The sequence below is a fragment of the Tachypleus tridentatus genome, chromosome 7, assembly GCF_004210375.1.
Source record: "Tachypleus tridentatus isolate NWPU-2018 chromosome 7, ASM421037v1, whole genome shotgun sequence".
NCBI lineage: Eukaryota > Metazoa > Arthropoda > Merostomata > Xiphosura > Limulidae > Tachypleus > Tachypleus tridentatus.
This window is the reverse complement of record NC_134831.1, coordinates 18,247,040-18,274,713: the sequence shown is the minus strand read 5'-3', so window position 1 is coordinate 18,274,713 and position 27,674 is coordinate 18,247,040. Positions and strand designations below refer to the sequence as shown.

At 32.5% G+C, this 27,674-nt stretch overlaps 1 protein-coding gene across 3 annotated transcripts in view; it reads left to right on the top strand.

Annotated features, from left to right (window-relative positions):
* Positions 1-27,674, top strand: part of LOC143255226 (RNA binding protein fox-1 homolog 1-like) — a 224,958-nt gene that overhangs the window by 159,727 nt on the left and 37,557 nt on the right. For all 3 annotated transcript variants that reach the window (XM_076510553.1, XM_076510551.1, XM_076510552.1), the window contains exons 2-4: positions 11,202-11,351; positions 12,571-12,717; positions 15,824-15,877. In XM_076510553.1, the coding sequence (XP_076366668.1) occupies positions 11,202-11,351; positions 12,571-12,717; positions 15,824-15,877 (351 nt within the window). The remainder of the gene's footprint in view (positions 1-11,201; positions 11,352-12,570; positions 12,718-15,823; positions 15,878-27,674) is intronic.

Genomic DNA, 27,674 nt, shown 5'->3' with positions numbered 1-27,674 from the left:
GCGGGTTCGAATCCCCGTCACACCAAACATGCTTGCCCTTCCAGCTGTTGGAAGGCGTTATAATGTGATGGTCAATCCCACTATTCGTTGGTAAAAGAGGAGCCTAAGAGTTGGTGGTGGGTGATTATGACTAGCGGCTTTCCCGCTAGTCTTACACTGCTAAATTAGGGACGGCTAACGCAGATAACCATCGAGTAGCTTAGCGCGAAATTCAAAACAAACAATCCTATATTAATTTGAGATAAATAAGAAATTATAAGACAGTTTCGCTTTAAAGGACCTGTTTTAAAAGAATATAGTGGCTTAGACAGACATTGAAGAGAGCAGTCGTAATACCAACCATTCTTTATGAAATCACGTACCCAGAAACGTTTGTATAGAAAGTTTTAGAATTTATCTTTATCACTGACCATTGTATAGTACACTCTTTTGTACTGACAGCCCAGGGTCCGTTATAATGTTACGATCAACCCCACTATTCGTTGGTAAAAGAGAAGCTCCAGAGTTGTTGGTGGGTGGTGATTACTAGATCTTCCCTCTAATCTTACACTGCCAAATTAGGGGCGACTAGCACAGATAGCCCTCGTGTAAGTTTGTGCAAAATTCAAAAACAAACAAACAAAAGTTTACATTGACCTTTTTATTACAATATATAGTGTAGTAAATAGACACAAAACACGTTTTTGCGTAAATGAGATATGATTAATGATGATTTTGGATTTATTACTGTAGCGAGTTTCAAGGTAATTTTAGCACTATATTTTATAACTTAAGTTAGTATTTCTATTCGTGTTTAAGTGTTTTATATGTGTTATGTATTTCACTGCTTCCAGTTTTCGAAATATGAAAAGTCAAATAAAGCAAGTAGAGATATTTTTTGCAATTTATGTGTATATAAAGTTTCATATATTTCTCCAGTAATTTTATTAATATTGTAGAGCTTAATATTTTCCTTTTCAGCTCAGAACATTTTGTCGTTATACTGCAATTCTAATTGCATTTACTTAAAGGAAAGTACAGTGTATAAAAATAAATTACATTTAAATGAAAGACCATATTTCAAATCGCCTTGTGAAAGAATTTTTAAACATTAAAACATATCATCTGAAAGACAAGAAAGTGTTGTGTGGCGTTGTGCAAGGCATATATTTACTCAGCAGGGCATTGTTTCATCTTTTCACGAATGAATACTTTCGCTTAAGAAGTGTGGCACTAAATCAATTGTCTTGTTGTTTCAACGAATATACTTTTCACATTTTTAAAATGAATGTTTTGTTCTGCGAACTTCCTTCATATATTACATAAATGGAACAAATAACTTTTCTAGAATCCGAAAAAGGAAGAAACAACTGTTCTTGTTATAAGAAAACAGACACTGACTCCCTCCATTGATGTGTTATCAACAGATAATAAGAGTTATATCACTTTATGAATAAAGTAAAAAAATAGGCTTAACTACTGAATTAAAGCAAGATCTTGATCCACAATGTTAGTTTCTTTGAATAAACGACAATTACTTAATATTTAAAGTCAAACGCTTATTATATAACTTTCGGAAGGAAATGGTGTGACAAAAACCATATTCTTTGTATGCAACTTTTATATTTCATATCTGATAAATAAGTGACAAAAAACTTAATTAACCTCGGCTTTTCATAAATTGACGAGTTTTATATAAGGGCTGGATTCTTTATAGTAAGTGTCTGGACTTGTTCGTGATAAATTTTAACAATAAACAAACAGCACAAAATTCACTTGTTTTTAAAAATACATTAAAACAAGTCAAAAATATATAAAAATGTACATCACACTGGTAATTAAGTTACCACAGTTGTATCTAGAGCGTTAAATTATTTTCTGGTTCAATAACTTCAGAACATATTTTGAAACGAAGTATTCTCCCTGCTTTGTTATTACAAAACAGTCTATGATAACTTCTTTTAAAGTCACCACAATAACTGTTGGTTACCACAAAACACCCTTTGATAAAACAATTTATTTTCCTCTACATCATTGTTGCAAAACAAGGCTGTGACACTCACTTTAAAATCACCATTCTCACTATTGGTTACAACACTTATATCCAGAGCTTTAAATAATTATCTCTTTTACGTCAAAGTCCACACAGGTTGGTTCAATTACTTCAGAACACAATTAAAAAGACGAATTATCCTTCTCCTTTCTCTTATAACAGTCCCGGCATGGCCAAGTGGCTAGAGCACTCGACTCGTAATCCGAGGGTTGCGGGTTCGAATCCCCTTCACACTAAACATGCTTGCTCTTTCAGCCGTGGGGACGTTATAATGTTACGGTCAATCCCATTATTTGTTGGTAAAAGAGTAGCACAAGAATTAGCGGAGGGAGGTAATGATTAACTGGCTTTCCTCTAGTCGTACACTGCTAAATTAGGGACGGCTAAGCAGATAACCCTCGTGTAGTTTTGCGTTGAATTGAAAACAAACAAACTGTTATTACAATACAATCTGCGATAATTTCACCTTAGAAATCGCCAATGAATGTTCTTTATGGCTAAACTCACAATCATACAGTCTAAATCTAACTAAATCGAACTACATTTCGGACGCATTTTTATAGCCTGATAGTCGTGTATATATAACATAAATTATAAATTGATTTACTGATTGAAAATGTATATTATATATTTTATTAGTGTGTAAATTATAAGACGTTGTATTTCGTATTGGCGCTTGTTCTAATTTCATTTTGATCCAGTATTTTCTATTCTTCCTGAACTCCTTAATTCTAAAGTGAAGGTTTCAAGAAGAGCTTGTTTGTTTGTTTTTGAATTTCATGCAAATAGATAGCTGCGCTAGCCGTCCATAATTTTGCAGTGTAAGACAAGAGGAAAAGCAGTTAGTCATCACCACCCACCGCCAACTCTTGGGCTACTCTTTTACCAGCGAATAGTGGGATTGACCGTAACATTATAATGTCCCCACTGCGTAAAGGAAGAGCATGTTTGGTGTGATGGTGATATGAACCCGCGACCCTCAGATTACGAGTAGAGTGCCTTATCCACCTGGGCATTCCGGGCCTCACGAGGTGCTTATTGTAAAAATAATCCTTCGATTTTCCACAAATAAATGTACATACATAAACGGTTGTTTTTGTTATTTGTTTTCAAGAAAAAAATGTAGACAAAGTAATATCTGTGCTCTCCCCACCACGGGTATCAAAACCTCGTTTCTAGTAATATACGTTCGCAGACATAACGCCGTCCCATTCGGGTGGGACACTACACTGTTGTAAAATATTCCACAAATATTTTATTGTTATAGCATAGTTTTTATTTTAATGAGGATATTTGCGAATCTAAAGATATAAGTTGTACAGACAACGAATTATAAAAAAGTACCAGAGAATAGAAATGGACAGTTGAAATCATGAGATTGCGAGTTTTCTGAATATATCACATGATATCGAATTGCAAGGAAAGAAACACATATTACGTGGCAGCGAATTTATCTCTGTGTTCAGTTATTTAAAATACGTGCAAGTATATATTTTTCTTTTCTTATTTCGAAAACGTAATCTTACTAGAGATGAGCACATAGTACGGTGTATAAAGTTTCTCTTGATACACCGTTCGCCCTAGTAGGACACGTGAATGTGTCGAAATTAATTGTGGTGTCTTTGTATCAAATATCCTGAAATCTTACATTTATGTCAATTTTATTCTCTTTCATAGGCATTTTATTTTAACTTGTTCGTTTTTTTGAATTACGCGCAAAGCTACACGAGGGCTAACTGCGCTTGCCGTCCCTAATTTAGCAGTGTAAGGTTAGAGGGAAGGCAGCTAACCATCACCACCCACCGCCAACTCTCGAGGTACTCTTTTACCAACGAATAGTGGGATTGGCTATCATATTATAACGCTCCCACGGCTGAAAGAGCGAGCATGGTTGGTGTGACGGGGATTCTAACCCACGATCCGCGGATTATGAGTCGAGTACCTTAACCACCTGGCCATGCCAGACCTTTTATTTTATTATTTTTTCAATATTCAGTAAAATAATTTCAATTCTCTGTTTTTATTACCCGATATTTGACCCTGCATGGCCAGATGGTTAGGTCGCTCGACTCGCAATGTGAGAGTCGTGGGTTCGAATCCCTATGCCATCAAACCATTCAGTCGTGGGGCGGCGTTACAAAATTACGATCAATTTCACTATTCGTTAGTAAAAGAATATCCACAGAATTAGGCCTGGCATGGCCTAGCGCGTTAAGGCGTGCGCTTCGTAATTTGAGGGTCGCGGGTTCGCGCCCGAATCGCGCCAAACATGCTCGCCCTCCCAGCCGTGGGGGCGTTATAATGTTACGGTCAATCCCACTATTCTTTGGTAAAAGAGTAGCCCAAGAGTTGGCGGTAGGTGGTGATGACTAGCTGCTTTCCCTCTAGTCTTACACTGCTAAATTAGGGACGGCTAGCACAAATAGCCCTCGAGTAGCTTTATGCGAAATTCCAAAACAAACAAACAAACAAACCAAAGAATTGGTGGTGCTTTATGATGACTAGCTGTTTTTGATCCAGTCTTTTATTGCTAAATTAAGGACTACTAGTGCAGATAGTCTTAGTGTAACGTTGCGCAAAATTTGAACTTACCCAATTTTTATTCGCAAGTTTTACAAGACATAATTATGGGTAATGTATTTATGATTGTTTGTCTCTCTAGCGATCTTTTATGAGAAAAAAGTATGGATCTTGTGTTCACACTGTGCATTTTATTATTATAAGTTTGTGATCTTGTGTTCACACTCTGTGTATTTTATTATTATATTATAAGTTTGTATAAGAATTCAAGTTCCTCCGGTAGAACAGCGAAAAATTACCAAACATACAAAACTAAATTCGGGTTGGCGTCTCAGCGGTGAAGACAGCTTTTCAGGAAAAAATCAACGTAACGTTTTCAGGGCTAATTAAGGCGTACAAAGCAAAGCAGTATGTGCGTAGTTGTAATTGTGTATGACCTTTTACCATAGTGTCGAGGGTATACTTATTTCATTATTTTAGCATTTGGAATGCAGTTATAGTATTCCAAAGTTTTTGGTTTCATTTTCTTTATTTCGACTGAGTTGTGTTCAGCATACGAAAGTAAGATGGATTTAAATTTAAATATTTAATGGTTCTTGCCTACCCAGTTCATATGTACGTTATGAGATCAGCATGGACTTTGAATCAAGTATTGACGGAGTCATACTTATTACAGTAATTGATCTGGTTTAAGGATAAGGATTTCTCTGAGGAATGATGCTCTGTCAGTAAAGAACGTGTGTGCACGAGATGTTCGTGTGTATATGAATTATTCATACATCTTATCCTGGCTGGAAGGTTCAAGTACTGATCGTTTGCGTTTTATTTCTGCAGCGTTATTGGTGAGTTTGTATATTTATCTGTATTGCTAAGGAAATGAATCACCCAGCCTAAACAACCGGTATTTACTTCAATACAAATAAAGCTATTTTCGGTAATGATGTAAAATACACAGCGAAAACGTGTATATTAGCTAAATTAATGAAGTAAACACACTTTTGGAACAAAATATTAGTACAAAAACTAGGACTTTTCTCGACATGTCAGTGTATTTTCTTTTGTCTGTTAGGCTTTAGATGATGCATGAAAATGTCAAAAAGTAATTTTATTTGGTTAATTTTTCACAAAATGTTTCTTCTCTCTATATTAAAAAATTAAATAATTACAAATGGTAACTGTCACTCGAGAATTTATTTCTTTGATTGATAAATTTCGCGCAATGCTATCCTTTGTTTATCTGCGTTAGCCGTCTCCAGTTTAAAAGCGATTGGCTAAAACGAAGGTAGCTAGTTAGCAGTCAATTTTACCACTACTCCAACTCTTGAACAAATATCATTATAACTCGTAACTTATAATTCGTCACATTATAACTCCTCGTGGCGAAAAGGGTGTGATGCTCGGCAGAAAATTTCGATCCCGTGATCAACATGTTATGGGTGGAACCCCGTAACCACCACGCTATCGCTCGAAAATATAAAATAAATTCATACTTTTGCTTATCATTAATGTAGTTTTATTAGAAACATAACACGTGGCTTATCATAATATAACGAACATTTACCTACATTTTGTTGATAGAAAACAGTTCTGAAGTCCTGTACTCAAAGTTTTATGAGGTAATTTTTGTCCAATTTATCCTAAATTTTTGACAAGTCTCAACGGATCTGAGCTCCTGAAACTGTTTTGAATTTCACGCAAAGCTTCAGGAGGACTAGCTGTGCTAACCATCCCTAATATAGCAGCGTAAAACTTGAAAGAATGCAACTAGTTGTCACCACCCACCGCCAATTCTTTGACTACTTTTTTATCAACGAATAGAAGGATTGATCGTACATTACAATACTCCCACGGCTGAAAGGGCGGGTATGTTCAGTGTGACGGATTCGAACCCGCAACCCTCCGATTGCGAATCTAGTGCCCCTAACAACCTAGTCCTGCCGGGCCACCCTTGTCTTGAATAATTTGTTTTCTTAAATCTAAAAATATAAACACTGTAATTTATTTTAAGACTGTCTCTGTTACATTATTAATTGATGTTTAACTAACGTAGTCAACTACATTAATTTGTGCTCACCCAAATAACGTTTAAATTGTTCTTCCAAAAATAAAAATCCCCATCATCGCCTGTCAACAAGCTAAATTTACATTTTTGTAATAACTGCCTTTGCTATTGAAATTATATTTTTGAAATTCTTTTCTTAAAACACTTTCTTAACGTAGTTTTTTTGTAAACTAAAGTTGATTAAAATAATTTGGTCACATGAGAATCTTAGCCCTCATTCTTGAGTAGGATTTTAACACTAAAGCTTGGCCAAGCCTGTTAAGGCGTTCGACTCGTAATCCGAGGGTCTCGGGTTCAAATCCCGGTCGCACAAACATGCTCGCCCTTTCAGCTGTGGGGGCGTTATAATGTGACGGTCAATCCCACTATTCGTTGGTAAAAGAGTAGCCCAAGAGTTGGCGGTGGGTGGTGATGACTAGCTGCCTTCCCTGTAGTCTTACACTGCTAAATTAGGGACGGCGAGCGCAGATAGCCCTCGAGTAGCTTTGCGCGAAATTCAAAACAAATAAACAAACAAACGTTAAAGCTTACAGGTTCTAGAACTATACCAACCACACATTAAGCAGTAGTTTTGAAATTATTATCAACATATAAAAACAGCAACGATTTGTTAACTCTTAAATTAAGTTCATATTGTATTTGTGAACATATTTTCTCTTTCATTTTAATTGTCTTAATTGTGTGGTTATATATTTATTTCACTGAGATAGTATTTGGATCGTCGTAACATTAATTTGAAGTTTATTTCTTTTTATCCTTTATTGAGCATAGTGAAAATGCTGAAATCTGCTATAGCATTAGCATTGGCTAAAGCTAATCGTAATTTTTTGTAGAATTTACTGCAACTGTTGAAAAATGATTTGCTCTTGAAACGGATAACGTTCGATCACTTACGTTTGCCTTTGTTATAACTGACACAATCGGTTTGCAAATCGTTTATTTAATTCATAATTATCGAAACAGATTAAAAACAGAAATTTTATGGTCAATAGAAGAAACTCTCGCTTTTGTCTGTTGCTCATAAACTGTATACATTTGTGACTCATGTTGACTTTGCGTTATGCTCTCTGCACTTTAATACTTAATAAAATAAACATAAATAACACTATGTAACATAAATTTTGTTCCTGGATAGTATATGTTATTTCTTAATTACTTATGTTGTAAAAGTACAAAAAATGGTCATTATTCCCTTCAAACTTTGCTTTTGTGACCTGGATAATAAAATTTAGAAATTAATTTATTTTCTATATAAAAACGGGCAAATTTGCAAATTTTCATTTGCATAAGGTCTGAATAAACGAACAATGAATCAAGATTTACATGTATTTATATTAAAGTTACACAAAAATTTTTAGAAGTGAGTAGTTTTTGAGATTCGCGTCTGTAATGTAAATCACTTTCATGTATCAGCCCCCAAATATAGTATCCCATCATGTTTTTGTTATACGTTCCCAGGTCACAAAAGCAAAGTTTGAAGAGAAAAATAGGTATTTTCCATTTACTTTAGGCATAAGCAGTTGGGAAATAACACTTTCTGCCCAGGAACAAGAAAAAATAATTTTTTTTTTACACATTATAATATAAAGGAAGTCTGTGAATGTATGTTGGTAAAAAGACAAATATGGATTTTATCATTTATGTATTTTCTATCATCTTAGACTCAGCAACTTACGTGAATTATACATTTTCTTTTTCCCACTAATATATCTGATTTATTATTAGTTTTGTTTGCATATTCAGTAAATCATTTATCCTTCGAAGAGTAAGCCTAAAGCCAATACACTAAACTCGTCTCGGTGTTTGCTATGCGAACGTGTTATTACACAGCTTCTTGGTGGTGTTTTTTTGTACGTGTTTGTGTAATCGATTGCTAGAAGCATCTCAGATTGAGAATTTGTGTGCATTACTAAAGGTGTTGAACTCTACTCTATCATAATCTATTTATCTTTGGCCAGAACTTATAGTAGTGCTTATAGGAAGATATGGAAGGTGCCAAGTGTCTTTATACATTGATGTCGTATTAATTAAAAACAAGAAAAATGCTTATACTTAAGACTTACAGTGGTTCTGCGTGCTACTAAAAAAATGGAAGAAAAATAGGTATATAAAGAATGACGCAGGCCTACATGACAAGTGTGTGTATATATATATAAAGAAAGAAAGAAAGAGAGAAAGAACGGGCCCGGCATGGCTCAGCGTGTTAAGGCGTGCGACACGTAATCTGAGGGTCGCGAGTTCGCATCCCCGTCGCGCCAAACATGCTCGTCCTCCCAGCCGTGGGGGCGTTATAATGTGACGGTCAATCCAACTATTCGTTGGTAAAAGAGTTGGCGCTACTATATATGAATATATATTATTCATATATATATAAATAAAGAATGACGCAGGCCTAGATGACAAGTATATATATATATCATTTTCAAAGCATTTAAGGTTTGTAGTGTGATGTTGAATTTTATAATGTTAACACATCAAAGGACCCTAAACTACGTAAAGTACTTTTCTCCTTTTCTTAAGTTACGTACTGCTTCAAACCCCTTTTCTGGGAAAATAAAATAAAATTTAAAGAGGCGATCGCAAAATGTATCTGCCACGCAGTTTCTAAAGTGACCAATTTTGACACAGGAAACATCGGAAACTTTCTAATCGCTGCACTGGACCAAAAAAAGGTAACTTTGTATCAAATTCTAAGTACATTGGTTGACAAAAAAGTAAATAGTTTACGAAAACTCAAAATTCAGCAAAAGACAAAAGTTCAAAACTTGTAACAATTCTGTTTGAAGTATCTTTGTAGCGGATACTATATAATTTGGCAGGAATATGGCAGAGTAATTGTGGCATATTTCTAAAATTATGATTTTTGTAGCTTCTATAATTATTAAAAACAGCCAAGCTTACCATTTTTGTTTGCCAGTTTATGCGACCTTTTAAAGAGTGTCTCTGTACCAAACCGCATGTAAATTGATTAAAACCCAAAAATTTGTGCTTTGTGCGAGCTGTACCCCTCTCCCCCCCAGAAAAAGACTGAAAATGGGCAAATTCAACTTTTTGCAAATTTATATTAGTGTTAACTGTCATTTTATCATTTTTTGTTGCCGTCACTATGACTTTTGACCCCATAAACTCCTTAAAAGCATAAATAGAAAACTAAAAAGGTTTCTCAGCTTATTGGACTTGGGTATAACCCTGCCACGTTTCAAGTTAATCCGCCGAGAAAGAAAGGAATTGCTTGTTTGTTTTTGAATTTTATGCAAAGTTATATGAGAGCTATCTGCGCTAGTCGTCTCTAATTTAGAGACTACTCTTACTCAGTGTAAGACTAGAGGGAAGGCAGCCAGTTATCACCACCCACCGCCAACTCTTGTGCTACTCTTTTACCAATGAAAATTGGGATTAATCGTTTCATAATAACACCCCCACGGCTGAGAAATATAGCATGTTTGATGCGGCGGGAATTCGAACTCGCGACCCTCAGATTACGAATCGAGCGCCTTAACCACCTGGCCATGCCGTGAGCCCCCACCTGTATATTATAGAAGTATTCAAGCTATTGAGGAAAACGTTTCATATTTTTCGTGCAGTTCATTTACATTTCACGACATACATATGAGGTATTGATTTTGTAAGTAGTGGCAAGTACCTGAGGTGTTTTTTTTTAAATAAATATACTAATTGGAGTAACGTCATGCTTTGTAATTTCCGTGTTTATGTACTCGTAACTATAATCAGTGAAAATATTAATTCAAATTACTTTAAATGTTATGTGTATTCGTTTATTACTACGTTGTAATATTTGTTGTTTATTTGCAGTTTGTAACATTCTGTATTTAGTATTCAATTGAATTTGTAGAGAAGTTTAACATTTTACTTGGTACAGAGCGAACTAAATTTCATAGTTAACAAACTACATCCTAAACACTGTAACTACCTTTTCTCCATTTAAAAGATAATTAGAAAATGTGCAGAAATAATATAATATCTTTCATTCTAGCTTTTGCAGTGTAGTTTATTTCCTCGTAACATTTTCTGCGGATCCACGCTTCAAGAAATTCACTTTGAAACAAACCTAGACTCTCTATTTAGATTCAGACTTAGTTTTGTAATGCTAATGTCTCTTTAATAGACAGTCTATTAGTACTAGAGATGTAACTGAAAATGTGACTAAACTGTTGATAAATATTTGCTAAAATACCTTAAGAGTGTTACTTATGTAGAAAAGTGTTCATATAGATAAAGTAGATATGAATCATACAAACGGTACATGTTTTACAGGCTATTTGTAAATATATCCAATTCTAAGAAATACAATTTCTGTATTACTGTAAATATTATAATACTCACATTTACTGTGTTTTCAGAAAAGAACACAACTATCCATGATTTCATTCTGTGGTATTACTGGTTTGTTCTTCTTGTGGAATACCATTTGTTTTGAGCAATTCACATGCTTAAATGACAATAAAGCTAATAGTTAAACTACATTGATACACGAGACTGGATGCGCCTTTTATAAAGCTAAAACTATTTCATTCTTAAACATCTGCGTTTTAGCATTATATATATATATATATATTTCTTTCCTAGCATATGGTACAGACACAGATGACTTCTTATGGTCAATATACACAGAATGGCAATCATCCACAGACTTGTGCCCAACAACGGACTGACCAGAAGGATGTCATAACTTTCACTGGTCCAATTATCACCAGTAATGGCGTGGAGCAGCAAACCGTAAGAGTTATATATATAGTTCCTTTTATTATAGTTATATTAATTTGTGTTTTAGTGATTTAAGTTATAATCATCTGAAAACTCAGTAACTTTAGGTATCATTTCTCTATTTATAAAAGAATTAGAAGTTATAGCGTTAATTTATTATAATTCTTTTAATAGAATAAATTAAATTTATGTTTTGTTAAAGTAAAAAAAAATAATTATAGAAACAAGACAATTGCACGTTTCATAAATACATCATATATATTCTCGACCACGATTTCACCAGTAAATGCATCAGGTACAGACGGAATTGTTTTGTAACAGGGTATATATATATATATATATGTTTAAATAAAGAAGCGGAAGAGTTTTTTCCCTTTTATCTCCGAAAATAAATTTACTTTAAGCTACTAATGTTGTATTTAATACCAGTCATTGACATTGGTACTGTATTGTGTGTAAAAGGCTGAATGAATTGGATAATGAATAACAAGAGCCCTAAAGGGACCTTGTTTACCATATTCTCTATCATTACATAACCAATTTTATATCCCATCCTTAGGTTCACAACCCATTTCATAAGGATTATTTGACTTACTATAATTGACCTGTTATGTAGCATCTAATCAAAAGGCAAGGAAATTTATTTTCAAAAGAAAGCTGGGTATTTTATATTTCAAAGCTAGTTGTACATTGTGAAATATTTACACAATTTTTATGCACATAAAGATCCACTATTTTCAGAAAACTTGGTTAATTTTCTGTATTACTGATTGTTTTATTTTATGCTTTTGTCAACAATACCTTATACGCAATGAACAATAATTGAACCCCAATGTCAACTCTACAGTAAATTTCATTTTAAGTAGCTTAATCAAACAAGCAATATTCATATTTTACCAATTTAGATTTGACTCCCAGTTGTTCATTCTCATAAATGATTGCAGTTTTTCAAAGTTAGCTTTTCTTAAGTTGAGTAAATAACTCTACGATAAGCGTCAACATAGACATCTGAAATAACGATATTATAATTATAATATAATATTTCACAGCACGCTAAATTAACCCCATTATCGCCAGTATTAAGAACAAGTTCCAAAAATCCTATAATATATCTCACATTGAGGAAACAATCTCCAATGATTTCAGTGAATTATTAAGCCTCACAGATTTAGGTTAATCTTTTTACAGATATAATTTTGCAAAATTATGGATACATTTTTTGTTTTTATAGCAAACAGATTTTGAACCAGCTGTATCGTTACAAATATCTGGTCAACACGGAGGCACTGATGCACCTAAGTCAAACCAGCCAAAACGTCTACATGTCAGTAACATCCCTTTTCGATTCAGAGATCCTGATCTCAGACAGTTGTTTGGGGTAAGTAAAAATATAGTTAGTAATTATCCTGATATATAAAAGTAGTGAGTAAGGCAATGCATCAGAGTGTAATACTAAAAAAAAAAAATCATTGAAACACTTAAAAGCTGAGAAATGAAATATAAACAGAGTTTTGAAAGCGAATATTACACGAGAAAAATTATAAACCACAATGTGTTTACTTTTGAAATTATCAGACATAGTATACTCAGGTAAACTTGTTATCTTAAAAGCAATGAGGTAGCTATGCTGAATAATATATTTAACAAGATACCTGTTTGAAACTAACACTGAGTTTGTTTGAATACTTGAGTGTGTGATTATGAAATAGATAGGCTGAAGACAACATAAAATACAAAAGCATGATTTGTCATAAACACACTATATATATATACTTGCTTAGATAAAAAAATTGTCAATTATGCTGTATTAGGACAACTCTATCCAACTAATCAGACTGAGAACATCTACTACTGTTTAGAATGAATGTTATTAACTTCACATGTAACTGTGGATTTGCCCATAGTGAATAATGTTCTGCACATGATTTATTCGTCATTCTCGTCAATAATAGGAGAAGCTGTGGCTTTGAGATATGTCTTAATTTTCTGTTTAAGGTCACTGGTACCTATATTCTTGCACAACATACAGCATTATATCTCCACCATACTTGGGCAAAACAGGTGTGACATAAATAGAATGACAAGGGAACAAAATCAACTTAAACAACTTTCTTGACCATGTATTTTATGAAAACTGCACATATTCAGAAATAATTGATTAATATAGAATAACACTAAATTAATGATAGAAAATATATGATATGCTTCGTGGCATCCACATAAAACAATTTATATTACAAAGTTTACTTTGAGTTTATTGTTACTATAAAAGGAAATGGTGAAGCTTTTAATGTAATGTTAAAGATTCAACAGATTTGTTAGAGTGTGTATATGTCATTTATAGAAACTGAATATTAATAGAACATGGAAATGGTAAAAATCACAGAGTTTGTAGATCAGATTACTGATTGAAAACTGTCCTGACAAATCACAAATGTAACAGATAAAAGAAAGCTTTGCTATTGATGTTTAGTCTGTATCATTTCTCCTGACTAGTCGACAAATACCCACTTTCTATAGATCTTGTATACACCAAGAAACAACCATTTTCTTCTGTCATAGTCATAATCATGAAATATAAAATTCATGTTTAAGACACGAATGAATTTATTATATATACACACATTTTGGACAATAACCTAGACAATAATGTGACGGTCACACCCACTATTCGTTGGTACAAGAGTAGCCCAAGAGTTGGCGGTGGGTGGTGATGACTAGCTGCCTTCCCTCTAGTCTTACACTGCAAAATTAGGGACGGCTCAGGTTTCTCCTCCTGGTTGGGGGTTGTGCAGTAGGCTAACAATCTGCTCACTTAAAAAACCAGCCTGCTAATGAATCCGCAAGCGATTGCGGCCCTATGTTCCTTCATGGAATCGAGTGGCATAATAATAACAATAATCAGTATAATGGTTAAGTAATAACTAAGTGCAGAAATGCTAACTAATAAATCTTATAGGATTATCATATACATAGCTTTTGAAGAAATTTCAAATAACTAGTTTCATCTGATTACAATTTTTGTATGTTACCAATTATTTTTATGCGTAGAATAGTGGGATGAAAATATTTGAACATAGTCTTTATTTTGTGTACTTTGCTGTGTTGAGCTGTTGGGTACTAATATGAGTTTTATTACTTACAGTTAAATAATGTATATTTTGACACACTATAACCATGACATTAAGTTCTAAAGCTTTCTGATTTGTTTCAGTTTCAGATCAATATCGGTTTCCTAGGAGCGGTCACGTCTTTAGTAGCTCTGCGGCCTTCCTGCAGAAATTACCTTATGGACACCAGGGGGTGGGGAGTTATAAAATTATGCAATTATAGTCAAGAGAACACCATAACTTTTATACGTGAAGCTTATGTTCACGAAGATTTGAAAATTATCGGTACACATTACAAAATACAATGTTTTCGCACAAAAGTATTGGATTTTTCTATCAAGTTTTAAGATATTTTAAAGTAGTGATTTGCTCGTACATTTTTTTTTTCGAATATTGACTATCCAACATCCAGAGTAAGCTTGATTTTAAGATTAAAGATACTTTTGTGCGCCAGAAAATTATCAAATTTGACATGCGAAGTCTTTCAAACCTCCAGATAATTATCAAATGTTTTGTTTAGAAAAAAAAACAAACGTTATTTTTATCTGTTGTACCTTATTACAGGTTTACTCGATTCGACCAACCTCGTAACCTACATAAAAATTAGGAAATATATATAAATTACACTTTTTTCATTTTATTATGACTACAAAATGTTAACTTTAAAAAGAATGAAGAATGCACTGTGTGGTTTAAAGTTTTAGATACGTCTCCGAACATAACCTTAACGAAAAACATTTTGAGAATCATAGTATTTTTTATAGTATTAGCTTGTGTATTTCTCACTTTATGATCTTATGTTTCCCAACGAAGTAAATCGACAGCTTGTCAGTATGTCTCTCCCAAATGCCAAAAGTAAAGTAATTTGCTGCTAACAGGCCTATTACACATGACTTGCTCCAAGGCATCACGTTGTTGTGCCTGCCTGTAAGACGTTCATACTTAACTGTATGTCATATCGACACAAGGTTGACTTTGGCTAATATCAGATAACAACATTTAAGTGTATTTATTTGATTAATTTTGTAGCTCTGTCTAGGTTAAAAAATGCTGTTGTTGACCCCCTTGGCATTTCATGGCAGAATATTAATAAATCAGATGTTGTAACCTATTAGCTCTATCTGTGTAACAAAATCATGTATTTATGACTTTCATCATACATGGTAGAATCTTTTCGCTCAATTCATCAGTTTTTTGTGAGTTTTTTTTTGTTGTTAAATTTAACAAATTTTATTGAGGGTGGGAAAGTAGAACGAGATAACTTCAAATAATTTGGAATACTATGGTTTTGATTATGCTACAATAATTCGATTTTAGAAACATTATACACATTATTTTTTATATACTTATCTGACATTTTATTTTCCTTTTCAGCAATTTGGGCCAATTTTAGACGTTGAAATCATTTTTAATGAGAGAGGTTCAAAGGTAAGTTTGCATGTATTTTTTTGTTTGCAAAACATTGATGGTTAGGTGTGTGTTAACAAAACTCTATATTAAAATATTAAATTAATAATACAAAATTAGGAAAATTGTAAAATATATAACTGTTAGTATGTGAATGATATTAAATCATTTTGATGATTTTTCTATTATTTAACTCTTATTATTTGACAATTATGAATACTTGTTCCTTTAGTAAGGGGGTTAATTTACCATATGTATTCCTTTTGTGATTGATAGAAAATGAAAACTTGTTTTATTTTCACTTAGAAATACAAGTTGGTTGGTTTAAAAAAAAAAGACTTTGGTCTTTCTTGTATTAGATTCATATAAAAATTCCTCTTTTTCTTTTTTAGAGAATTCTGAAAAATTATGCCCTGTTCATGTATAGTGTTCAATGGCAAAATATTACTGCATTTTGTAAAACCTATGAAAATAAATTCAATAAGTTTTAATACAACTTTACTGAAGGTTTTTGTTTTAACACTATCAAATTAGAGAAGGAAACATTGTAATGGATTGATTTCTAAAACAAGCTTTTTGGTACAATCTATTTTTTATATATATTCTGTATAGTTTGAGTGCCTATGTCCTAATTTGAATTAATTTCTGGGCTATGAGAGTGTAAAACTTGTACCCTGAATACAAAATCCTACAAGAGTAGCCACAAATGTTGCACAGCACAACATCTGATTCCTCAGCTCTTTAATGTTTTCTGCAGTTTCACATGTTCTATTGATAAAGATGGCTGAGGAGGGTGAAAACTCTTTTAATTTGCCATTGTAAGGTAAGTTGGATACCTGATTGAAATTGAGTACTTTTATTATTCTATGCTAGAGAAAATGACTAGCTAACTAGCTCTTTAAGCTCTGCATCTTCATGGCTGGACATCATTGAGAGGTGAGTGCTTTTGGCAGTAAAATATGGTTGTTTTTTTATGTTAACAGACTGAGTTCATTTTATTTTTGGAATACATTTTTTGGTTTCACCTTGAATACTCAAAAGTATGACACTCTTTGAAGCCAACCCAAATCCTTGAATTCAGCCTTGATGACTTGCAGACTATATGGTAAGAGCAGTAATAATATTTTCAGTAGGAAGTTGTGAACATTTTGTTCTATATGATGTATTATCTGAATGAAAATATTAAATTGATTAGTGGGAAAGACCAAAGTTTTTATTCACTCACATTACTAGTGGCATATTTAGGTAGGGGCTAGAGCAGGCTCAGCCCCAAGGCCCATGGTCTTAATGGGAGCCCATTTATAATTTTATTCTATGTAACATTATATGGGATGTAAAGCCCACAAAAATTATTAGACCCTGTGCTCATACAACCTTAAATCTGTCACTACGCATTACCAAAAGCAAACAATTAGTAGAATTTTTTCTTATATACATTTGAAAAAACGTACAAAGTGTTTTCTTTGTAAGTCTTGTGTACTTTGCCAATGCATTCATCTAAAATAATTGTTTTTAGTTACTCTCATGTTTTGTGCATATAATGATATTAGTCTTAGATATACTATGCTCTCTGAAAATCTTGAAATACATTTTCTAAGAAGTTGACTTTGTTTTAAATTCTAAATCTTTTAATCAACAATATTTTGCCACTGTTTTCATTTCCAAGTTATTAAATTATACTTCATCTGTAACATTTGTACTAATATTGATTTTATTTCCTGTAGTACTAGACTAGTATGTTGTACAGAAGTGGTATTTCATTGTAATTCTCCCATAAACTCATTCTCTGAGAAAGAGTTTTCTTTGAATTTTGAACTGTTTCCTTTTATTAATATAATCAGAAACATCAAGTTCTAGAAATAGGTCATATACTACATTATACCATTCAAAGTTTTTATTGCGATGTTTTAACAGCCTATGAAAATCATTGATAACAAAATACAATCAAATTACAAATGCAAAAGAATGTTTTTGCAGTGCACTGACAAGAGAGAGAATATGAAAAGCTACAGTCTATCAGAAATATGCCTAACAAAGGAGAGCCTAGTTTTAAATACTAAAATACAACAACATGAATAAACCCAGAATGCTCAGACCATGCATCTTGTACATGTGATCTGGAACCATAAACATTTGCGTTAAGGGGGAAGGGGGGAAGCTCCAGAACGTTACATCACTTGCAAGCAGAAAAGTCACAACTATTTGTCCTAAAATAGAATAATTAGTAGATTGTAATCCTATGTACTGCTAAAGTAAGAAAATATTAAATTGTTTACTTCAGTTATTCTATGTGACCAACCTTAACTGAAAGAAAACAGAAGCTTCAAAAGATTAACATGTTTGACAGGAAGGTGACAAACCCATGGTACTGGCCTTTAAGAGATGTTCTCCCTTCCTTTTACTTCCAGATCAGCCCAGTCACTCCTAATTCTAAAAATATAGAAAACTATATTTTATGTTTGTGTCACTCAAGAAATTGAAACCTTTGTCCTGGTTAAACAACCAGCTTAACAACATAATATCTACCAAAGCAAAAATAACTTTACAAAATGATACAACAAAGTACTTTAAGAAAAATCACCTACTCCTTGTAGGTGAAGGTAGTGTAACACAGGTTAATAGAAGATACAAGAAATATCTCCTTTACAATGTGTTTCCTATTCACTTAAAGAGAGGATAATTAACAGTAGCATTAGTACTACAATTGTTTAAGAAAGAAAAGATACAACAATAACTTTTAACAATAAGACAGATAAAAATGTATTAAACAAAACACTATAACATTCCTAGCCCCTGTAGAAGGGAGTAATTAACACAAATGCATAATATATTGAAATAAACAAAAACACAATAGAAATATCTTTCATATGGTAAGACAGAAAGAAAAGAAAATAACTCTTTGAAGATGAAAACTTGTAATATAGTAAAAAAAAATATATATATATATACACAATGAAATTAAATAAATACATTTAAATGAAGTTAAATGAATAAACAAAATCATGAGGAAGGATTGCATTAGAAATAGCAAATCCCAGCCTCTGATTAATTATATTAAAATTTTATTTCTAAAAGCAAAAAAAAACACATTAAATTTAAAACTTTTAAAAAATATCCTTTTTTTTATTAAAAAAAAAGATCCTAGGGTACAAGCTACAATGTGGGATTATAAAGTGTATCCTATGTTTTGGAGGTGACTGTGGAAGTAGGACCAATGTTGCGGTTGGCGTACACTGTCTACTAGTCATAATCTCCAATTCACTAATTTTACATCAAAAATGAACACAATCAGACTAGAAATTAGGAGAACAAGATGTGGGTGCTCAAGCATATTTGCATAAAGTAGTGCCAAGTTTTTAAATGACCTTATTTTTAACTAAAAATAATTATTAGTAATTTTTGGTAAAAGTTATCTGATTTTTATTTCTGTTTATTTTTTTTAATTTTAATGTGTTTTGTTTTGGCTTTTAAAAGATTATGGTTATAATATATATACATACATACATACACTTATGCAATTAAATATAGGATAAGTATACATACACTAAGTAGAACCATTGACATTAATCACAGTAATGAAGAAAGCATATGTACATTTTCTTAAAAACTATACACACACACTACATGAATTATGTTCAAGAAATTAACAAATAAACCATTCAAATATAAAGTAATTGTACAAGAAGCCCCTCATTAGCACAGGAATGAAAAATGTCTGTGGATTTACAATATTAGAATCTAGGTTTTAATGCTTGTGGTGAGCAGAATGCTGGTAGCTTGTTGTGTAATTTCGTGCCTAACTTCAAAAAACAAAAATATTTACAAAAAAATAAATAATCATTTAACCGATGTACACAATTAATAAGTAAACAGGTGCTATTTAACCATAGAACCACCTACAGCAAATTATTCAAAGCAATATTGTGTTATAGGAGTAGGAAACAATTTTCTGTAGGAGATATTTTGCAAATTTTACTAAGTTATGAGGTTGTACATTTCTCCTATATTTACTGTCTCAACATTAATTGTATGAAGACCCTATTATATTCTTTCTACAATTGCCAGGAGTCATAGAAGGTAGGAAAAAAATATTAGGTGGGCTATTTCTAGAGGCAATATTTTGAGCACTCTTGTTTTATAGGCATCATAAAATAACTAATTATTGGCAGAATTCAGCTAAACATAGACTTTTCAGCTAGAGTTTCTTAACATCATAATTAACATTTGCCTTCTTTCTACTTGATGTATCAATCTACATTTAAACCAAGTTCAGTTAAATACAATAACTAGCAATGGATCATTGGAACATGGTATTGCATTACACAAGTTGATGTATTAGCATCAATTAGTCTCACAGAACTGTAAAGGTAGATAACCTCAATGAAATAAGACCTGTTTCATTAAAATTTACAGTCACTTTATACCCGACAAATATTACAATTCCATCACTGCACATGAATGAGTTGTATACAGTTAAGTACACATGTGAGAGCTTCTTTTCAACTCTATAAAGTCTGTTTTGGAGAATTACCAATACTTGAATAAGAGTGAGTGATATTAATAAAATGTTAACTATCATTTTGCTGTAGAAAATCACTTGGAACCTTAGAAAACAAGGATTGTAAGGCTATTTCAATTGTTGGTTTCATGACTAACCTAGCTTTGGATAATAGAATGGTCATTATAGAATACCATTCATGCATTTTACTGGATTAAGTTACTCAATGGCTCCAAAATCAAGGATCACAACATATTTTCACTCATTGGTTTCTGGACCAAATTACTTTCCCAGCTGTTAATAATCAAGTGTAAATCATGAAATGTAATGGATGTATTGAATCACAATATCTCACCCAATAGCTCAAATGGCTTGACATTAACAAACTTCACCAAATACAATTGATATTCTATGTCACCTGGTCTACCAAATTATCTGACTAAAGTTGGGAAGTTGAAATGTATGCATTAATCACAATGAACAGCATGCACAACTCAGAGAATAACTGATTAGTGAAATTAATGCCACAATCCATGTGAATGTCTTCAAGAAAACCAAGACATCAGCAATGAACTATATATAAGAGTGTTGATGAATTATTTTGTCTCAATCAGCTTAATGAAGTTGTCAGTAATAACCATCTCATATTGACCATCATGCTCTGTTTTGGGAATGGGACTGGTAATATCCAGGTCTGTTTTCTTGAGGGAGAATCAACAATTCTTCCTTGGAGTTTTCCCTGTCCAAGTTGTTTTATTTTCTTCTTCTGTGTGCAGTCATGATTCACAAATGGTCGGTATAACCATCATTGTACATTAGCAGTAGTGACATCCTTGTGGCCTCCAGTCCTTGTATCATGCAAAACCTTGAAAATCTGTTGTCTCAGAGCTAGAGGGTTACTTGTCACAAGACAGACAGAAAACCATGTCTACATGTGTCTAATAAAAATGGTATAACAGACTGTTGCATACTTATAAATGCTTATAGAATCCTTCAAAGTAATATACTTGCACTGGTCATATTACCTTACTGTGTGGCAAGGACCACTAACAGAATTCAAACTAGTTCTGTAACCCTCAATTGTCCTTTGAAGAACTCAAGAGGTGTGAATTTTGGAATACAGTTACCAGTGAAATTGCCTACAATATGTCTCTGCATCTCGATAGCTGAAATGGATTTTACTTGAACGTGAAATGCTAAATTAGGTCATTTAATGAAGAGACAAGACAGGATCTCACTATACATTTTTATGATGTATTGCTTTGTAATGCTGTATGATCACATCATACATTTGCAGTATTTTGATCTAATTATCATCTCTTGCACATTCTTAAAATTCACGAGTCATTTCAGTGACATATAATCCACCTAGAAAGTGAACTTTCTTTAAGAATAATGGTTTCAATAGTGTCTTGCCATGATTAGAAGGCAAGTTCTAAAGTGCTGTGACAATGGAGAGACATCAACGTATGTCACAGCCTTCACCATGCAAAGCTCAACACAGAACCTATACATGTTATCCATAAGCTCTCTGAAAGCTGTATGATCCTGACCTTGGACACTGACTGTATCTCTGCACTGGCTTGATATGTAGTGATCTTTAGAAGGTTGCACAGTGTTTATTTAGTCATACTCCCGTTGCTTGTTTCTTTGTGCTGGCAATTGATTGTACCACAACCCAACTGGTTATCTAGCCATACAGTTATATCAACATGCTTAGCCAGTAGATGATCAAGACTTTGCTATTGTGTTGAGTCTCAATTGGTACTTAAGTTATCAATTAGCAATCTTAGATCCACTCATAACAAACTATTTATTTATTAATGTGGGCATGATGGAAGGAACAATAGCAATACTATTGGTTAACTCTGTTTCATTTACATCTCTGATGACTATTCCAGCAGGAAGCTGGATTGCTAATAATACTGAGACTACATTCCCAAATGGCAGATCAATGTACATACTATGCTGCTTGCTTTCCAGACCCAGAAAATGTGTGCTTTAGGTACTAGTTTGATAACCACATTACACAGTATCAATATATTAAACTTTTTCTATAGTAAATCAAACTATACCACTTGTGTACACAGAGGTACTACAATTCTTTCTATAAACCACACTATTCTTGGGTTAGTTATGCATGTTAACACTGGAAGTATTTCTTATTAAAGCTCAGCTTACCCATTGTACAGGCAAGATTTGTAAACAGTTTCTGTTGTATGCTTATTTCAAAGAAGTCAACATCAGAACAAAAGGCTGCAACAACTATTTTCATTCTATGGCTCATGTGGACTAGATGTACTTGGAGATATATTTCTTCATTCATATTTAGTGTTCCACTGTTTACCAGGGCAAAGTAGTGGTTTTATTTAGAGTTTCTGATACAAAGCAGTATCTGCTTGGGTTTTTTTTTTCTGTGCAGTTGGTCTGAAAGTAGGGTTCTATATATCTTGCTACTCAATAATGTGTGGGAAATGTAATGAAATGAATGTGCAGCTCACAGTCATAGTAAATATTCTGAGCCTCATTTCCATAAGAACATTCAGGCAGAAGCATTGACTGCATCTGCTGTGACAAAAATATCATAGAAAAGTCTAGATAGTCTTGTCCTTTCACTGGATATCATTTTTATTGTGCTAAGACATTTTGAGTCATGCTCTTAGGGATTGTGGTTTCTGAAGGCATTAGCTTGAGCTGGGAGTCACAACAGCTACTGATGTTGGCATTTTACCCATATTGCAACTTGTTCAAGGTAACCACCTTTTGAATTTCATCACTATGGAAAATGCCTCAGTCATGGTATGAATATTTCTTACCCCAAGTAGTGTTTCATGATCTCACTTAGCCATCTCTCTAAATATTTTATGCGAGAATGTCTTTGCAATCAGTCAGTCATTTCTTGGTAGGTTTTGCTATGTAATTGCCACAAATCATCTGTGAGGACATCCAAATTTTTGAAGGGGTCTCTGTTTTGAGCCTTTAAATTTGCTTTTTATATGGCTTAGTTTTCTATTGGGTTTAGCCATAGGTGAAGCTGAGCTTTGACTGTGTTTCTCTTATGGCTGCACTTCCCGTCAGGTGCTGAACATCATTTGGGGTCAGGCCATCTCAGTTCAGGACCATGCATTACATTGCCTATTCCTAAAACCATAAGTTTCAGGAAAGACTTGCTTGAAATGCCTTAAAAAGCAGTTAATGTTCTCTTAAACATCTCTTAAGACTCAGGGAAGAAATATTTTCCACCTCCACAATGTTCACATGTGGTCTTGACATTCCTTTTTAACTCAAGGATTTACAGTCTTTCTAAGACTTAGACAGCCCCATATGACAGTAAGCAGGTTTCTTGAGCCCAACACTCTATCAAGAACAATGATGAACTTCAGAAAGTAATTCAGACATGGGTCCTGCAAAGCCCAGGATCAGAACTTTATCTCATATCATGTCCATGCTGCTGCACGCAGGTCATCTTCTTTTCCCATGAGAAGTTTCTATTGTGGTGCATGAATAATTATCATAAAATGATAAAAACCCTATAGTCCCTCTATGAAGACTTCTTGAACCTACATGTTTTTCTGACATTATAAATTATTACTTTGTTATTTATGTTAAACTATTTTCACTTTCACTGTTAGTAATTCAGATTTCTAATTCTGAGTACATGTTCTAGCTATTCTTCATTAATCTTCTGTTTGAGCTTTTTAGGAATTCATTTCTTGTTTTTTTGTTATAACTTTCTTCAATACTTCCATCTTTCTCACCTGATGTTTTCTAACAGATCTGAATATTGTGTGTAATCAGTTTTCTATACAGTAATCTTGTTTGTATATTTTGAGGTAAAAAATTAAATATCATTCAATATTCAAAGATAACATAACTTTTCTATGGGGCAAAACGTACTACAAAATGGATCCCTCAATGGACTCAGCAAATAGCTAAATGTGGCTTTGCTATGAGAAAAAAAAACACATACAAAGTGGATCAAATAGTGAAAAGTCCATTCTGTGACTGCAGGTATATTATGAAATAGATTGTTGAACACTGTAAGTGGATTGGTATGAATTTAGTTTCACTTGATCTTATTTTAAAATGTTAGTTAAAAACCTTTGAATTGCTTCATACATAATTAAATCATTTTTTTAATTAACCTAAAATGTATTTCATTCCTGTACTTGAGGTATTACAGATATGTTATAGAGATGAATTATTACAGTGTATGGTGTCTAACTAAGTTGATAAAACATGATTCTTATGTACTCGCGTTATCAACTGATGAAATACTACTTGGTAAAGTACAGTACACAGTCTACTAATACTATGTTTGCTTTTGGTCTTTTCTTTGCTTTTTTTAAATAAGAAGCAACTAGGTCAATTTGTAAATGCCTAAGGACTAGTTAAATTTGTTTCAGGGTTTGAGAAATATCTTTTAATTTTGAACACTAGATAATAGAAAAAAACCTAGAGATTTCTATCAACATATGTAACACATGATATTGAAGATATTGTCGTAAAAAAATTTGTTTTTGCCATAATGCAGAGATATCTCACCTTCTATTATAGTATTTATTAATAACAAAACAACTTATAAGTATTTAGTTATGAAAGGCTATAAGTACTGCTTCTTTAGTGCAGATAGCCCTTGAGTAGCTTTGCATGAAATTCAAAACAAACCAAACACTTCCTTACCAGTATTCTGATTATATTGCCATTTCACTGCAAATTTATCATTTTGTGTGTTCAGAAAATTTGTGAATAATTAATGACTTGTATTTTTTAGATAGTTTATCCAGACAAAATTTGCATTAATTTGTAAACTTTCATACAGATTAGACTGCTCATTCTTTTATAATTGTACTATTAATGATATGTTGTAAACAAATCCTGTATTCAGTTATCTTTGTATGTTTATGCTTGAGTAACAGAATTGACTATTCATTATTTTATAAGTGTAAAATTTTGTGGGACCCACTTTTGTCACAGAATTATTGAAGTAAGTGTCTGAAGACTAATTAAACCAAATTTTTCTGTTTTGTAATATTTATTGTTTTACATCTACATGTCTTTTGTGTTTGTTATTTTGTAGCTATAATTCATTAAACTTACATACAGTTACTGCTGTTTGCAGGTAAGAAGGTCAAATCCATGGTAATCTTTTGGTCTATTCATCATGAGCAATAGATTAGAAGTTTTAAATGTAAATCCTTGATAGTGTGTTTAGTTAGTTTAAAAAAAAAAAATCAATTTCTAGGTTTCAGTGAATCCATGTAATAAATAGACTTTCTGATCATGATATTAGAAAATATTTCTTCATAGTTGAACCACTCAGAATTATATCTGGGTGAGGGCTGCTTTCCTTTAATTTCTTGAACAAAAACCAGTTAAGTTGATTGGGGTTTCATGTCATTAATTATACATCTAAAATGACTTGGTTTGAGAGAAAAATTTCATTCATTTTTATAATTATTTTATTTTAATGTATTTCATTGTAGGTGATAAACCTTTGGTTACTTGCTTGTTTTACTATTGATAATGATGTCTTATCTGCCAAAAGATTGATGACTGTGGTTGCTTTTCAACTAGTTGCAAAGCTTTTTTCACTCTGGGTCCATAATTTAATAGTTATTGTCTGGTAAAACATCAAACACTCAAGTCAATTATATTAGTTAACTTCCTTAATTATGAAACTATAGTTTTTGATAGTTGTAATAAAATCCTTCATAAATGCCCATATTTATGCATACACTTGTAGATGGAGATTCTTGTATTCAGTAGTTCTGTTTTTGTTGTTATAATTTCCTACAATATCTGTCAAAATTTTATTTTGCATTTCTTGTAAGAATGTAAAAAAATATGTATTGTATGTTCTTAGCTGACAGATTCACTTGGCTTTTTTATATATCCTCTAAGCTGCTTTTTGGGTCATCAGTTTAATCAAAGAAACTATCAAGGTAAAAAGTGGATTCTTAAAAACTTGTACAAAGATTTATCAAAGTTTGTGCCCAAGAAAAAAATACCTTCAAAAAATGAAACTGCAGTGAGCTTCATAACAGTTGCTACCTATTGGTTCCATCTAAATTCAAGTTTTCATACTTTGAATAAGTTATAAAGACATGATGCAAATTATTCTGGACATATATTGGTGTTTGCAGCAGTTCATCTAATAAAAATTAAAACCAGCCTAAAACTACTAACCAAATATTTTTTCAACATTTTTTGCCAAACACTTTGTGTAGCTGGTGTAATTAATATCAACTTCCAACTAAATAAACCTGCCTACATAGACGTTAAAAGAGACTGATAACCAATTAGATAAGTAACACAAAGAGCAAATAATGCAATTAAACAAATGAATAAACTTTCAATCATTGGAACAGATATAGAAATTACTAACCACTGAATTGACTGGAAGAATTGTAAGATAGTATTATTAAAAGCTGGTAAATATAAGAGTGCTTCATGAGAGCACCATAAAATCAACTTTCAAGAAAGCTTATGACCTATATATATTTACATAGAAACGGTCCACAGAAAGAGCTTTGTCATAAAACTGTTCTTTAAATGAACTGAAAGGAATATGCCAAAACTATAGTTCTGATATTAATTTTGATAAGTCAGATTGGATGCCCAAGAATGCAAGCTTGTTACGTATCAATTCCAAAAAATCCCAGTGTATAATGAATATTTTTGTAAATATATAACTTACTTGTTTTAATTCAATTCCAGTAGAAGTATTTCTATTTTCTCGTTAAACAATTGGAAATCAAACGTAAAAGCACTCTTGAAAGTTACCATTCTGGTAAAATAGTATTCAAATTATTAAACTGATCGGTATATACTCTTGTTTCTCAGTAAAAACCTGCAGATTTCTTCGTTTCTAGATTTTACATACAAAGCTCAAACTGATCAGAAATGCCACTAAGCTGTTAGAGTATGCGTTTTTATTGAAATTGATTACTTTTGAAAAAGTGTGAGATATCTCTGTTATGGAATTATATACAAACATAGGGAGGACAGGAAATTTAATTACTTACATAGCATGTTTTGTCACAATACAATATTACTTTTTTTTCATAATTCTTTAATGAATGCTTATAAATTTCTTTCCAAGTATATATTTATTTTTCAAGAAAATAAGTACCCATTCAAAACATTTTATGGTAAGAATTAAACTTTTTGGTTCCTCCGTTTGTACAGTGTTATATTTATTGTGTGCAGTGTATCCTTTTTTTAGGCATTGTGATTTTTAGTAACATTTATCAGTAGTGTTCTTCCAATTTCTTCTAATCCCATTCTCTCCACATTATCTGTTATTTTCTTTTGCAA